The following is a 13,915-nucleotide window of genomic DNA, read 5'->3' as shown; positions in this document are numbered from 1 at the left end:
ACCTATATGTGGTAATCCTAAATCTTTCAGAACCGTGATGCCTCAGGAACCTGTCAGTTGCAAGCTAGTAGCGTAATAAGCCTAATTTTTCTTTTATTCAGATTGCAGTTTTGCCTTTTGCTTTCTAGAAGCTAGAGAAAGGATGGTGCATGGTTATTACTGCCTAACAGATGACAAAGCTCAAGAATATCGATTCAGTGACTCGTCCATGGTCCCACTATCACTGGGATAGTCCAGACCCTGGACCTCACATAACACCCTCATAGTGCAAAGACTTATGGATCTAACAGAATTTTCAACTCCATGAAGTAACTTCCGTCTTCTGCTTCCCTGTCTTTGAGGCTAATTCTCCCAAGCTAAGCTCACAGCCTATCTTCCCAGTACCTCACCAGTCTGGCCTTTACATGTACTAAAAATCAGGTAGCAAATGTTACCCTTCTGGCAGAAGTTCTCAGTGGACAAAGCTTTCTCTGAAAAGGTTCTCAGCAAATCTGAGTTGCAGAGGGCCCAAGCTTTTTTGGTAACTCAAGCCATAATACCTTTGAGCACCGTGATTCATTTTTATATTTTATTGCTTCAAATGCTTCAAACTATGGGAAATCTTTGGTAAAAATAAAAACAATAAAATTTTCACAATAACTTTACACCAAGCATTGCACAACAGTGGTCTTCAATACATGTGAGACACAGGAATGTTCAGAATCCTCAGTGAGGAGATTAACTGTACAATATTCAGAGTTTGTCATTTAACAACAAAACTGTTCTCATAAATATTTAAAATATTTCCTATGTTCTTATCACATATTAACATTTGCATTTTAGTCGGCATGTTGAGCTTTAAAGTCTGTTTCTATCGCCTACCACAGCATCAGTCTTCCTCCCCCTGACTCTGCTCACTTCCCATAAAACTAGAGGGAGGCACGGAAATAAAAATCAGTATGGTTCTTGTCAGGCCCTCTGTGCAAAAGAGGAAAATGTTTAATGTCTATTTTACACAGACATTTCTCTGGCGGTGGCTTCGTGTGCTCTCAGACTTGACCAGCTTTGAGCTGTTCCAGGTGCACTCTCAGCTCAGGACAGAGCTCCGTCAGCAGCAGCTCCATCAGCACCTGCCAGAGAGAAAGGCAAAGAGGAGCCTGGAAGGGTGTCTGAGAGCTGTCTACCGAGAATTCTGAGATCATCCTCAGTAGACAGGTGGCTCCCAAAAGATCAGACTATACAAACCCGATTTACCCCATGCGCTATTAGACACGGCCAACCGTCTGTCACATGATAGATTAGACACGGCCAACCGTCTGTCACATGATAGACTGATACTTACTCTTTGGCTTCACTTTTTTTTGTTTGTTTGTTTGAGACAAGATGTCAGGTAGCCCACATGGGCCTCTGTCCTGAGTACATGGACTGTAGACACCCCCACACCTAGCTGATGGTAATTCTAATCAGAAAAATGAACAGAAAATAGCTGCTTTTGCTGAAATAACAGAAAGCACACAGTCATGCAGAGATGTTAACTCAGATGCCAACAGACAGCTGACTGTCTGCCGAGTGCTGCCGCGTCCCCTTAATACTCTCAGTCAAATGAGAGGACAGACAAAACAATACGTAAAACACAAGCTCAGGGCTAAAAGTAATAAAAGTAGTCCAGAAGGCAAAGGACTAAGTTATCCTAATGTGCAAACAGAAATATACAATTCAATAAGGAGAGAGTCCTGGTGGGGGGCTATTTACTCACATATAACAGGTGCTTGTTGGCCCTTGTTTCTTGCAGCGCCTTGAATATTTTTATTATACCATGGCGAGCGTTTTGCTGTCCAACAAGGCTCTGAAGTGTATCTGGGAAAAGAAACATGTCCTGTTGCACTGCTGAGGGTTAGACTCAGGGCTGTGCACATTATCTTCCATTGCCTGTGATCAAACACTCTTGATGAAGCAGTGTACAGGGAAAGGGTTTATTTTGGCTCAAACAGCAGCCAGAGCCCAAGCAGGCTGATGAGGTTGCTCCAGTCAGGAGGCTGAGAGCAGCAGACGTTGATACTCAGCCCACCTTCTCCTTCAGAAGAGGACCTCACCCTGTTAGGATACTACTTACACTTAAAGTGGAGCTCCCTACCTCAGTTAACCTAATCAGAAATCCCAAAGGCATGCCCAGCGGCCAGAGGTTTGTCTCTTAGAGATTCTAGTTTCTGTCAAGTTGACAATATTAGGCATGCTGGCAAGTGCTTTGTATCCTGAGATCTGAAAAAACTGTTTCTGTCCTCAAGTGACACTGTACAACACACAGAAAGTAAAGCACGAAGCTTCGTCTGACTGACATCATTGGTTAGTCCTCTTGAACATTTAAAACAAAAGTTTTAGAATTTTTTTTAACAAAGAACATTTTTGAAGACTACAATTTTAGCATTTGCTACTACTTGTTTTAGTAATTAAACTATATGTGTGTTTTTAAGTACATTTGTAAAGTTTCATGGTAAACTTTAGTCTGATCTCTAAAGCATAAAGTATGATAATAACTCTAAACATCTCTGAAATGAAAAGTTCCTGTTAAGGCTTTTCCCGTATCTCTGAGCAGGGGAGGAGAAGCAGTTTCCTGGGGGGGGGGGGGGGGGGAAAGCCTCTCAAAGATGACATTCTCAAACCTCCCTCTCTTCCAACCTCTTTCTCTCTCTTCCTCTCTCCCCCCCCCCCTCCCCCCCCCCCCCCCCAGGCCTCACCTGGAATGTTTTCTAGCAGCTTTTGCTGTGCTCTCTGTTTCGTTTCCTGACTTTGTGCTTCGCTTCTGATTCTTGTTGGAGGTGCCAGTTTCCCATTTGGCCAAAAAGCATCCCGGAAAGTACTAATGTAGTAAACTAGCATCTGCTCGCTGAATATCCAGTTCACGGTGTCCCGGATTTGCCTTTGAAGAGATAAATACTGCTTGGATGAGGTTTTTCAAAACTGTGTACTGTGTTCTCAGAAGGCATTTGTCAATGGTGGGTTAAGATACAGCCTGAGCTAAGTGTTTGATAAATGAAAAATCTACTTTAAAACTGTGGCTGTGATGTTAGCATTCGTCCCAGCAATACTGGATGGCCAACTCATTCCTGGGGCTGGGTCAACATTATTTTCTGCTTTGTTTCTTTCTTTCTTCTTTTTTTTTAATTTGAGAATTCCATACACACATAGAATATGGGGTTTACATTTTCTATGGCATCCTCTTTTTCCAAATGTTTGCCTTCCAATCAGTACAGACAAGAAGAGAAGACTGAGATGTGTCTGAGGATTTAATTCCCACTGTACATTAATTATTTCCCCATGACCCTTATAAATTGGAAGTATGAGCCCATTTCCAGAGACTGATAAAAAGAACCCCACTTGGGTCCCTAAAGTTCTAAAGGAGAACCATTCTTTTTTTTACTGGTCCTCCTAGAGTGACTACAGCAGAGAGTCCTGGGGGAAAATATTCTGACCCAGAGAGAGCACCTTACGCTCAATGGCAAAGAGCAAGGATGCCTTTCAAAGATCCAGCACTATCACGTCAACGCCAAAGGGTCACGTGCAGGAAACCTGGGTTGGGCATACTTGACTGGCACAGTTGTGCAGAAATGGCTTTTACATAGGTAAGACATCTATACAGTCCTACATAGGTCAAACTTTAACCATTCCCTTAGCAACAGACAAGTGAACACTGTTCACAGATCCCAGAAGTAGCTGTCAGACTGAAAAGGAGAGTGACTGGAAAGGAAAAGGAGCACCCTAGGTTACCAGGCCCAGAAGTACATGAAATCACACATGCTAACTAATTCCAACAGCAACCAGATTTTTAAGAGGAAGCAAGGGTTTTGTGACATCTCCCTTCAAATGGATGTCCCAGGCTCATCACTTCACACACAGTGAGTGATCAATTACTTTTCAAAAAGGATAAAATCTGAGTCAAACTGAGATGTTACCTGTTTCATAGTGAAAAACCAAACATGACCAAATATGGTGCAAATCAAATCTAGGCAAAGAAAATAATTGATCTGTTTAAAAGAACTTCTGTCTTAAAAAGTAATGGCCATCCTTCTGTCTGTCTTCCAGAGAAAAGGAAAGCTCTGTATGCTGGCAACAACACACTTTGGTTTCTGTAGTTTTGCTTTGGACTAACCACTTGCACTCCATGAAGAAGTTTCAATTTGTGACTGGACCTCAGGCAACTCTTGAGAAAGGTCAGTGCCTAAGTATTTTCTTTCGATCAGCCAAAAGCTTTAGAAGCAAATCAAGCGTGTGAGACCATGGTGGCTTCAAGACAAGAGGCTGACAAACACTGTGACTTAATTGCACCATGTGCAGGCCTTTGTGAAGGCAAACAGCACATACCAGAGGCTCCATAGAGCCTGCCATGCAGCCAGTCCACCACATGCACAGCCTCAAAGTGTCCTGCAAGAGGCTCCTCAGGCTCCGTGCAGTAACTCACCACTCACACGCTCAGCTGTTCATTTTGTGAGCAGGAGCCAGTGTGAGTGGAGGAGCATGGAAAAGCACATGATTTGTTGACTCTGACAAGGAAAATAGATTAGCAAGCTCAAGTATGAAGGGAAGGAAGGCACCTGAGAATTTCTTTATCTAAAGCCTGTCAGTACTAATGCAGTTATGCCAAGATATAAAAAAATGCATTCAATGGGCTCTTCCTCCAATCCAATGACACTAAGTTAACTATGCAAGCCTCTGACAGACAAATTTAACTTTTTTTTAATTTTAGAAATAAAACAGAAGTAAATGTTTGTTGTGACCACCAGAAATACATATAGATCAAAAACAAAATAAGTTCTCGTTGTAGTATTTCCTGAAAGAACTGATAAGCTTACATAACACAACTGTCACCAATGCTCAACATCATCATTCACTTGGAAAACCAATACGTTCACCTCAAAACTGACTTTACTATATACAAACTGTTACTTTTTAAATGTTTAGACATTCACTCACACTTCTATTCTGCAGAAAATCCTAACACTAATCTCTTGAAGTTATTTTATTTTGGACAGTAATTTTAAAGAACCTGACAATGGCAGCTGTAAATTCCAGGCACAGAGATATCATGAACAGGGCAAGGTCACTGGACAAGAAGCCAGGTTAGCTCTATAAAACAGCACACGGTGAGCTCAGGAAGTCATGCCGTCTCTTCACTGTCTCCTCCCCACTGAGATGGGAGCTGCAGTCATCTCTGAGGCTGGCTTAGAACAGCAGTTTACTTCTCCGTTAGCTCAGACTGCTCAGAGGGCATGCTCTCGAAGCTGTGAGCAAACCAATAGTTTCTTAGCAAGTAATGCAGGCTGACCTCGAGTTCTCACGGAGACCCAGGGTTTTGTGAATGAATGTGGAATGCTTTATGGACAACTCCAAATTGTCCTATAGAAGATTCCTTATGCAGATGCTTTATGTGAATGGATACTGCGATGCAGCTTAGACTCTACTAAAGACTTATGGTAGACATAGCCCTCTACCATGGATGTCCACATGAAGAACTGACATCTTAATGCTACTTCAACTCTAAAAGTGAATGCTGGAACTAGCTCAAATGTTTGTCATCTGTTCACCATGCATGCCACAAGAGAACTTCAGAACTCTGCTTCCTCACCAGCCTCAGCCTTGTATCAGACTCAACACAAGGGAAGGACACTTTCCCTTAAATCCACCGGCTGCTGTACTGTAAGGCAATTCACTATTCAGACAAAGGGTAATGGTAAATTTTAACAACTCACTTGTTGATGGTTCTTCCAAACGTAACCTGAACGAGAGCAATTAATGTTCTTCTCACCCATTTAAACACTACAATATAAGCCAGAAGAGAACATTTATCACAGGAAATCATAAGTGTCACGATTTCACAACTTAACAGGGCACACAATCTTGTCCTTTGATTCAGTCTGAATTTAAGCATCAATCACAGGATCCACTTTCTGAAGACTGGGTCTGAGTTAGCACACTCCTGCTCAGGAAACTCTGATCATTTTCAGTAGGCAAATGAAGAGGTGAGATTTAAGAGGATCTCTGCCCCTCTCTTTTCTTCTGCCTACAGAAGAGCTGAAATACTACTTTACTTCCTATGCCCCGGACTGCTGATAGCATGCCTGGTCCCCACAGCAGACAGCACAGTTCCTGTTGAAGATTTATGCTTCCAATTTTCTAACAAACAATTCTCAGTGAGAAATGTCTGTATTCAAATGTTGACAGGCATTATCAAATGTGAATGGAGTGATGCCCTGACTGTTCCCTTGGAGTACCCTAGTCTGTTCAACACAGTGTACTTTTATATCTTGTGTGTTTAAATGGGGGCAAGAAACAAGGACCAGACTCCTGAATAATATATGAATTGTTTTCCTGTAACACCTTGCAGAGCAGCTGGCCATACATCACCATGCTGAACCCCAGGCCCCTCATCTGGAAGAGAATGAGATTAAAGTGGGCCTGTATTCCTCTGTCCCTGTAGTGTTTGATAGGTATGCCCCCATAGACCCATGTGTTTGAATGCTTAGCCCATAGGGAGTAGTACTTTTAGGAGGTGTGGCCTTGTTGGAGGAGGTGTGGCCTTGCTAGAGGAAGTATGTCACTGTGGAAGCAGGCTTGAGGTATCCTAAGCTTAAGCAGTGTGACACACAGTCTCCTCCTGCTGCCTGCAGATTAAGATATAGAACTCTCAGCTCCTTCTCCAGCACCATACCTGCTTGTGTGCTGCCATGCTTCCCACCATGATGATAATTGTCTAAGCCTCTGAACTGAAAGCCAGCCCCAATTAAATGTTTCCCTTTATAGGAGCTGCTTTGATCATGCTGTCTCTTGACAGTAATGAAACCCTAATTAAGATAGTCACTAAGGGCATTTTCTATGCATGAGAGTTTTACTTATCATAACTTTTATTGACCTAGAGACATTTTATAGGTGTAGAATAGTAATGTAAACCACAAAAGGGAAAAATGATATTTGTATGTTCATAAATTTTAATATAAACCAAGTTTTAAAAATTCATATTTCTTTCTCTAGCCCCTGAATGTTTGGCAACTAACACAGGAAGAAGTGAAAAACACAGACTTGGCAACAATGAAGCCAACAGTTCAGGCCTTCTGGATCTAGGGAAAATTCAAAGGAATAAATTCCCAAAGACCCTCTCCCAAGGGTGATTACACAAGAGCAACAACTGGCATAGACCAGAGGATCTAGCCCAAAGAATCTAAGGGCATTCCTAACTTCTGAATGAATCTCAATGCCTAGTTAAAAAAAAAAATCTAACCACCCCCAAATAAAAGTCAAGCCTTGGACTTAAGAGTCTTGCTTCAGAGACGCCTGTAACCTCTGTATGGGATTTTCTGGAACAGCACTAAGTATGTAGATGTGTTTATTTTAGGCTAGTCTTTAGGCTAGAATGAACATTTCTGTTCATGAGGATAGTTTTGCTTGGCCTTTTTAGGTCAGGAGAGAGAGAGAGTTCATAGTCAGCAGGTCTGATCATTGATGCAACTCTAGAAGAATGCCTGACAGTTGTGGTGTTTAAAATAAAACTCTACCTTACTGGGTCCTTCTGTATGTTAAACACAAAGAGGAAGCAGACATTTGCTGAGCTCCCTCCCATCACTGGGTCTCCTCACTCTAGTGCTTGTCCTGTCCTTCCTCATTGCCAAGCCCCCACCTGCACAAATGACCCTGTGACTCCTATCAAAGTCATGTCTGTTCAAAGCACGGAGGCAGCTGCAGCCGCCTGAGGCATCTGCTGATGGCAAATGCATCCCGTCTCGTTATCAAGGCATTCTATTTATTCCTCTCGGAAATGTCACTGACAAAATCAAACATGCTCTGAGCAGACGTTCAGTCAAGAATGAGCAGGCTAAAATGCCAGTGTTTAGAGTCCTTCTAGGTCTGGGACTGGCTCTGACACAGTCACGAAGTGTCTTCATCTCTTGGAGTTTATGAGAAAGATGCTACCAGGCAGGATGCCGCACTCTTGTTCATACCTCTGTGGGAAATGGAAGACCCACAGATCTGTGGGCAAGATTTCATTGAAGAAAGAAAAACTGAGTGTAATAATATTATTTTCCAAATCAAGTTAAATATCAGCGACTATCTTAAAAGAATCTAAAGTAAACAGAGTTTAATACTTGAATGCTATTATATCATGGTCATTTCTTAAGCAACTTAACTAGCCTCCACTCCTAAAGCTTATTTTAGCTCTAACTTTAGCTATTGAAATTATTCTACACACAACCTCCCTACATCATATACATTTATGATACATGATATGTATCTACAACACAACCCCAGCATCAAAACTGCACCTTTAATCACAGGCTACGCAAGTCACTTTTTGAGTAAGTTCTAGTGATGATACAATGAACTATACTGAGTCACATGAAGAGTTTACAGCCTTCTCTCTGTTTTAATCCAGAGGAGCACATGCTGAGTACACCAGGAACCCACGTTTCAGGAATGCCAGACATCCTATCTGTCCTAAGGCTGTTCCTTCAGCACCAAGGACGAAGTATAACACCTGAAGTGTCTCAGATGAATGAACACACGGGTACAAATACATCAAATGCATGCCAGAAGCAGAGCAGTGATAAATAAATCCCACTGCTCATCAAATAGACTTACTTCCTCGAAGTTCGAAAATCTCCCCGATCAGCATGAAACACGGTTCAGCCAAGGCATCCTTCTTCCCGTCCACATCATCCCCGTAATCGGACAGGTCACTGTCTTCTTCTATCTCCTCCTAGGGGATAGGCAGCATCGCAGGTGCAGGTCACATAACCCAGGAAAATGTAGCTGAATTCAAGTACAGACTCCAAGCTGCCTACTTCCACCCTACCCTAACTCTATCACTGTCCACCATCAGGGGACAGCCTGACTCTACAGCCAGATTCAAAGCTTGAAGTAAGCTAACTGGGGCTGGAGGGCGGTGTGTGTGTGTGTGTGTGTGTGTGTAAATACTATTTAAATAATCAGGGAATTGTAATACAGTTTCCCAAAGATGATGGTTTTTTTTTTTTTTGCATTTTGAAAGACTTTTAACCAAAATGATTTTGAATTCACTGCTCTTAAAAATATGTGCATTTTAAAGTACTTGAGGTATTTTTAAAGTTCTGCTTCAAGTAACTGTCGTACACTTTAGCTAGTCTCATTTCCTGATCTAAAGTCAGCATATTTCAATTCAAACCTTATTATACGTCAGGCAGCAGGCTGGTGCACATGAGTGCAGTGAGGTGCAGACTCTCTGGCTGACAGTGGTCTGTGGAGACTGACACATACAGAATGGCAGTTTCACAAGGCAGGATGAAGTGCTGCCCAAAGACCAAGCAGGGAAAAGACAGCTGAAGACAGTTATTCTAGTCTCTTCAAAAAAAAAAAAAAAAAAAAAAAAACCAATTCTGAAAGTAACAACTCCAGAGACAGAAATGGGTTACATCTTGTTGGGTCACTGGCAAAAGAGGCCCTGTGGACACCCCTAAACATCACAGGCTGTTGGTTATTCACCACAAGTTGATGGTAAGGCCCTGTTGCTGAAGACTGCACTCATGTCCCTTGAACACAGAGGAGTTAGCTGGTACCTAACCTGAAGCTTCAGCACTACTGACTGAAGTTTACTGTGTTGGGGATCCTCTGTATGATACCAGACAAGAAAGGAAAGCATCAATATGACTCAGCTACAAACCCTGAGATCTACAACAGTAACCCGTCTGAAGGGCAGATTAGTGCAATAGCGGTGCAACTGTCATGAGAATAACCAACCCATTTTTTAAGTTGGACTTAAGACCCACTCCATGAGATGGAATTCATACCTGACACTGCTAAGGAAGCCAAAAATCTGAGAGTAGATAGGTCATGGACATGGGGAAACCTACTACTATTATTATCTAAAACAAAACAAAACAAAACAACAACAACAAAAACCCATAGCACTAAAACGACTCCTAATGACAGATTTGTGCATTACTCTTTCCCAGCAGAGAAGCTTCCTCCTGCAGTAGGTGGCAGTTAACACAGAGACGCATGACCAGACAGTGTGCAGAGAATAGGAGAGTTTGGAGCACTCAGTCCTAAATGGGATGTCTTCATCAAATCCCTCTCAAGGCTCAGGGAACTGGGGGTTTGTCTGCTTGTTTGTTGTTTTGGAAAGGGTGACACTGGGTAAGGCAGAGGGGTAGATCTGGAAGGAGTTGGGGAGGGAGAAAAATATGATTGAAATATAGCATATGAAAATACTTCAATAAAAATTTAAAAAGAAAGCTGAGGTTGAGAAACTAGGCATGAGACTAATTATGGGATGTTGAGTGTTATCTGTTATGGGAGTCACACTGAGTACACCAAGAGAGATTTTTGGAAGCACAAGGAGGCCTCTAAAAATTCTCAGCTTCTCATTGGTCCAGAAACATTAAATACTTCAAAGGGATTGAGGAAGGTGAGCATTGAGCAGCAACTATAACAATTACTTTAGAGAATAATTTCATAGTGACCAAGTCATTTTTTTTTTTTTTTTTTTTTTTTTGTTTTTGTTTTTGTTTTTCGAGACAGGGTTTCTCTGTATAGCCCTGGCTGTCCTGGAACTCACTCTGTAGACCAGGCTGGCCTCGAACTCAGAAATCCGCCTGCCTCTGCCTCCCAAGTGCTGGGATTAAAGGCGTGCGCCACCAACGCCCGGCTGACCAAGTCATTTATATATCAGGAATTCATGCCTAAGACAGGGTAACAGAACAAAGCTAGCCAGGGCAAGCAGATATGGAGGAAGGAGGAGCCTCAGAGACAGGGGGTTCACACTGAGGATGGATAGAGATGTGGGCATTTCTCTTCCCAATTCAGAATGCAAGTAAGTACCACACTCTTGTTCCTGGTCACTCTCTTCGAAAACTCAACAAACCAATCCTGATAAAGAAGCAGATTTTGGAGGCTAATTAAGTACCACACTCTTGTTCCTGGTCATTCTCTCTGTGCAAACTCAACAAACCTATCCTGATAAAGAAGCAGATTTTGAAGGCTAGTCTCTTCTAATTTGCTAGACAGTAAAATAAGGGGCTTTATGGTTCGTCCATATTGCAAGCCTGAGGTTCAGAATATGAGACTGAATATGTTTGCTGTCTCTCCAGTGACCGCTTTACCACATACATTGCTGTCAGGTTCTTCCTGATTCTACGTGTTCCTTGTCCAAGAATGAAGCTTCAGCCCCTACCCTGCCATAACCTTTGCCTTATCTTCTAGAAGCACATGACAGACACCTGCCAGTCTACTCCAGTGATCCGCCCACTATCCCACAGACACATCCTCTTCCTTGAGCCCTCAGTCCCAAGTCCCAGGACAACTTCTTTCCTGAGGTCCTTTACTCTGCTCCCCATCCTGAAGACACTGTGTGGCAGTACTTCCTGTTCACAGTCCACGTACTTACCTGTCATTTATCCTTTTATATCTGCATTGTGATTCTTTCAAGTAACTGGCTCCACAATGTGAACGTGATCATTGGAAACAGATGCATTTGCCTTTAAGGAAGTATCTTTTCTTTCAAACAAGCTTCAGAAAACTACCTGCTTGACTATACTAATGGGACCTCCCTGTGGACCACTCACCTCCTGATGGGAGAAGAAGTCACGAGGAAGTTTTTCCAAAAATGAAGACAATGAGAAGGAGGTTTTTTTCCCCTGTACATCAGTGACCTTGAGGTAGTCAGGAGAAGGGCTCAAAAAGGCATAAAGTGCTTCACTCTGGAACAGTCTTTCATCGGAAAGCAGGTTCTGTGAGGAAGGAGGAGGATTGATTACTCCTACCCAAAAGACTACCTGGGCTGCTGAGAGCTAGAGGCAAACCAGACAGCACTGACTATGGCATGGCATAGCTTTCACCATTCTAAACAAAGCAAGCAAGCAAGCAAGCAAGCAAGCAAGCAAGCAAGCAAGCAAAGGGCTGCCTCTTCTCAGAAATAAACTACATTAGATCATTTGCCAGTGGTCTCCATTGTAAATGAATAATGGTGTACTAATAACTCAGCCTGTGGGAGACGGTATACAGACAAGGCTTAGTAGTGTTCCTTGATGCCATGAAAACTTATTTTGCATACAACTCAAAGATCTCAAGCTACTGATTTTGTAAGAAAACTACTTGTCTATAACTGACCAACTTAAAATCTGCATATTGTACATAGATACCACAAAAGAACCTTTAATGACTATGTTCAAGCACAGTAGCTTTCTTGACTGGCAGCGTCACCCCTCTCCAGAGAGCAACTGTTTATACAGCTATGTAACTGTTTACACTGGTCCTTAAGCTCTGAAGTCCTGGCATTCTGGACATACTTATCTGCCTAGGAGAAAGAACAAGCATAAACCAAGGGCTCTGGTTGTTTTTTGTTTGTTTGTTTTTGTTTTTGAGACAGGGTCTCACTATGCAGCCCTGGCTGCCTGGAACTCACTATACAGACCAGACTGGACTGGAACTCACAGAAACCCACCTGCCTCCACCTCCCATATGCTGGGATTGAATGTGTGCTCCAGCATGCCCTGTCAGAAATCAAGTTTCTGTGTGAACTAATGTAGCTATAATACAGATTATCAATAGCATACATGTTTTTTTTTTTAATCTGGTGTCATAAGAAGAAGGGTTTGGAAGTAAAGCAACCAAAGGAAGTCATCAGCTGCTGATGACTATGTTGACTGGGAGGGGCAGTCATCTTTAGGGCAGGTACAGTGATGGAGAGACGTGTGTGGGGTTGACAACATAAACCGAGAGTGCCGTGGCAAACACAGAGCAAACTAGCAAGCTCTTGGGATAGTGACAGTTTAGCTCCAAATAGATCTCACCTTTATATTCAATACTTTCCATTTTCTTACCTGTAAAAACTTATTTAACTGATTTTTTGACTTTTCCAGGAACTTGTGATCTATAGATTTGAAAGGCAGCTTACTGAGAGAAGGCAACTGGACTTTTTTTAAAGAAGGGACACACTGTAGGGGGAAAGATTAAATGTTACTCTTTTGAAACTACATTTTAATCTCAAGAAAGTTTATAATCACAGTTAGAACAAAGCAAATAGATCTATTCCTCTATGCCACCCCACCGTGACCTTGAACTTGTGATTTTCCTGTCTCAGTGTTCCTAAAGCTAGGATTACTGCCATGCATCACCACATCCATCACCACATCCATCACCTACTGTAATCAGGACCAAATGACCTGAAGGAACAGGATAGTACTGTGCATTGGATGGACACATACACAGCACACAGCTCAGTATTCAGGGATGGAAGCCCACAACACAAGCTTTTCTACTTTAAGATGTGCTTCTAACTTCTTTGAGGAGAGAAAGAAAGAGAGAAAGAGAGAAAGAGAGAAAGAGAGAGAAAGAGAGAGAGAGAGAGAGAGAGAGAAAGAAGGAAAAAGAAAACATAGGTAGAAGCTCTAGTACCTGCTTTCCAAAGACAGAGCATAGACTAACTATATTAGTAGTAATAACACAGCACCAGGCTTCGTTTTGTGGTGGAGCCCTACGTCCTATCAGAGCAGTGCTAGATGCACAGCGTGTGCTGGGTCACCCTTATGATGGATCGCAGGTGTTTCAGAGGAGTGAAGAGGCAGGGAACTGGAAAGCTGCTGCCACTGCTTACAGAGTCACTGGAGAGGGACTTGCAGCAGGAGCAAGTGGATAGGGAAGACACGTCCAGCCATCAGTCCAGATGGGGACAACAGTCAATGGCCACACATGGATTTTATATGGTTTCATTTGTACAATGCTATGGTAGGATTACCTTTCTATGTTTCAAGAACATTTATTTTGTAAGTCCATTTTACGTCAAACTCCTTTTCCTCTTTTGTTTTTACTAACAAGCTAATTTGATAGTTAGCTTTAGTCATTCTTATACTGAGAAAAAGGTTTGTTTTCCATACTCATGCAGTGACCACAGTCAACCTGTGAAATACAGTAGCAT

The 13,915-nt window shown here is 42.3% G+C and overlaps 1 protein-coding gene across 1 annotated transcript in view; it reads right to left on the bottom strand.

Moving 5' to 3' along the window:
• Positions 1-554: 554 nt before the first annotated feature.
• Snx25 (sorting nexin 25) overlaps positions 555-13,915 on the bottom strand; it is a 108,499-nt gene continuing 95,138 nt past the window's right edge. Inside the window, exons 13-19 of the mRNA XM_028757695.1 lie at positions 12,822-12,935; positions 11,565-11,729; positions 8,605-8,722; positions 5,724-5,790; positions 2,715-2,896; positions 1,736-1,836; positions 555-1,109 (exon numbers count right to left, since the gene is read on the bottom strand). Of these exons, the coding sequence (XP_028613528.1) occupies positions 1,029-1,109; positions 1,736-1,836; positions 2,715-2,896; positions 5,724-5,790; positions 8,605-8,722; positions 11,565-11,729; positions 12,822-12,935 (828 nt within the window). The 3' untranslated portion in view covers positions 555-1,028. The remainder of the gene's footprint in view (positions 1,110-1,735; positions 1,837-2,714; positions 2,897-5,723; positions 5,791-8,604; positions 8,723-11,564; positions 11,730-12,821; positions 12,936-13,915) is intronic.

The sequence above is a fragment of the Grammomys surdaster genome, unplaced genomic scaffold, assembly GCF_004785775.1.
Source record: "Grammomys surdaster isolate TR1022 unplaced genomic scaffold, NIH_TR_1.0 126178, whole genome shotgun sequence".
Classification (NCBI taxonomy): Eukaryota; Metazoa; Chordata; class Mammalia; order Rodentia; family Muridae; genus Grammomys; species Grammomys surdaster.
This window is presented reverse-complemented; position numbering and strand designations above follow the sequence as displayed.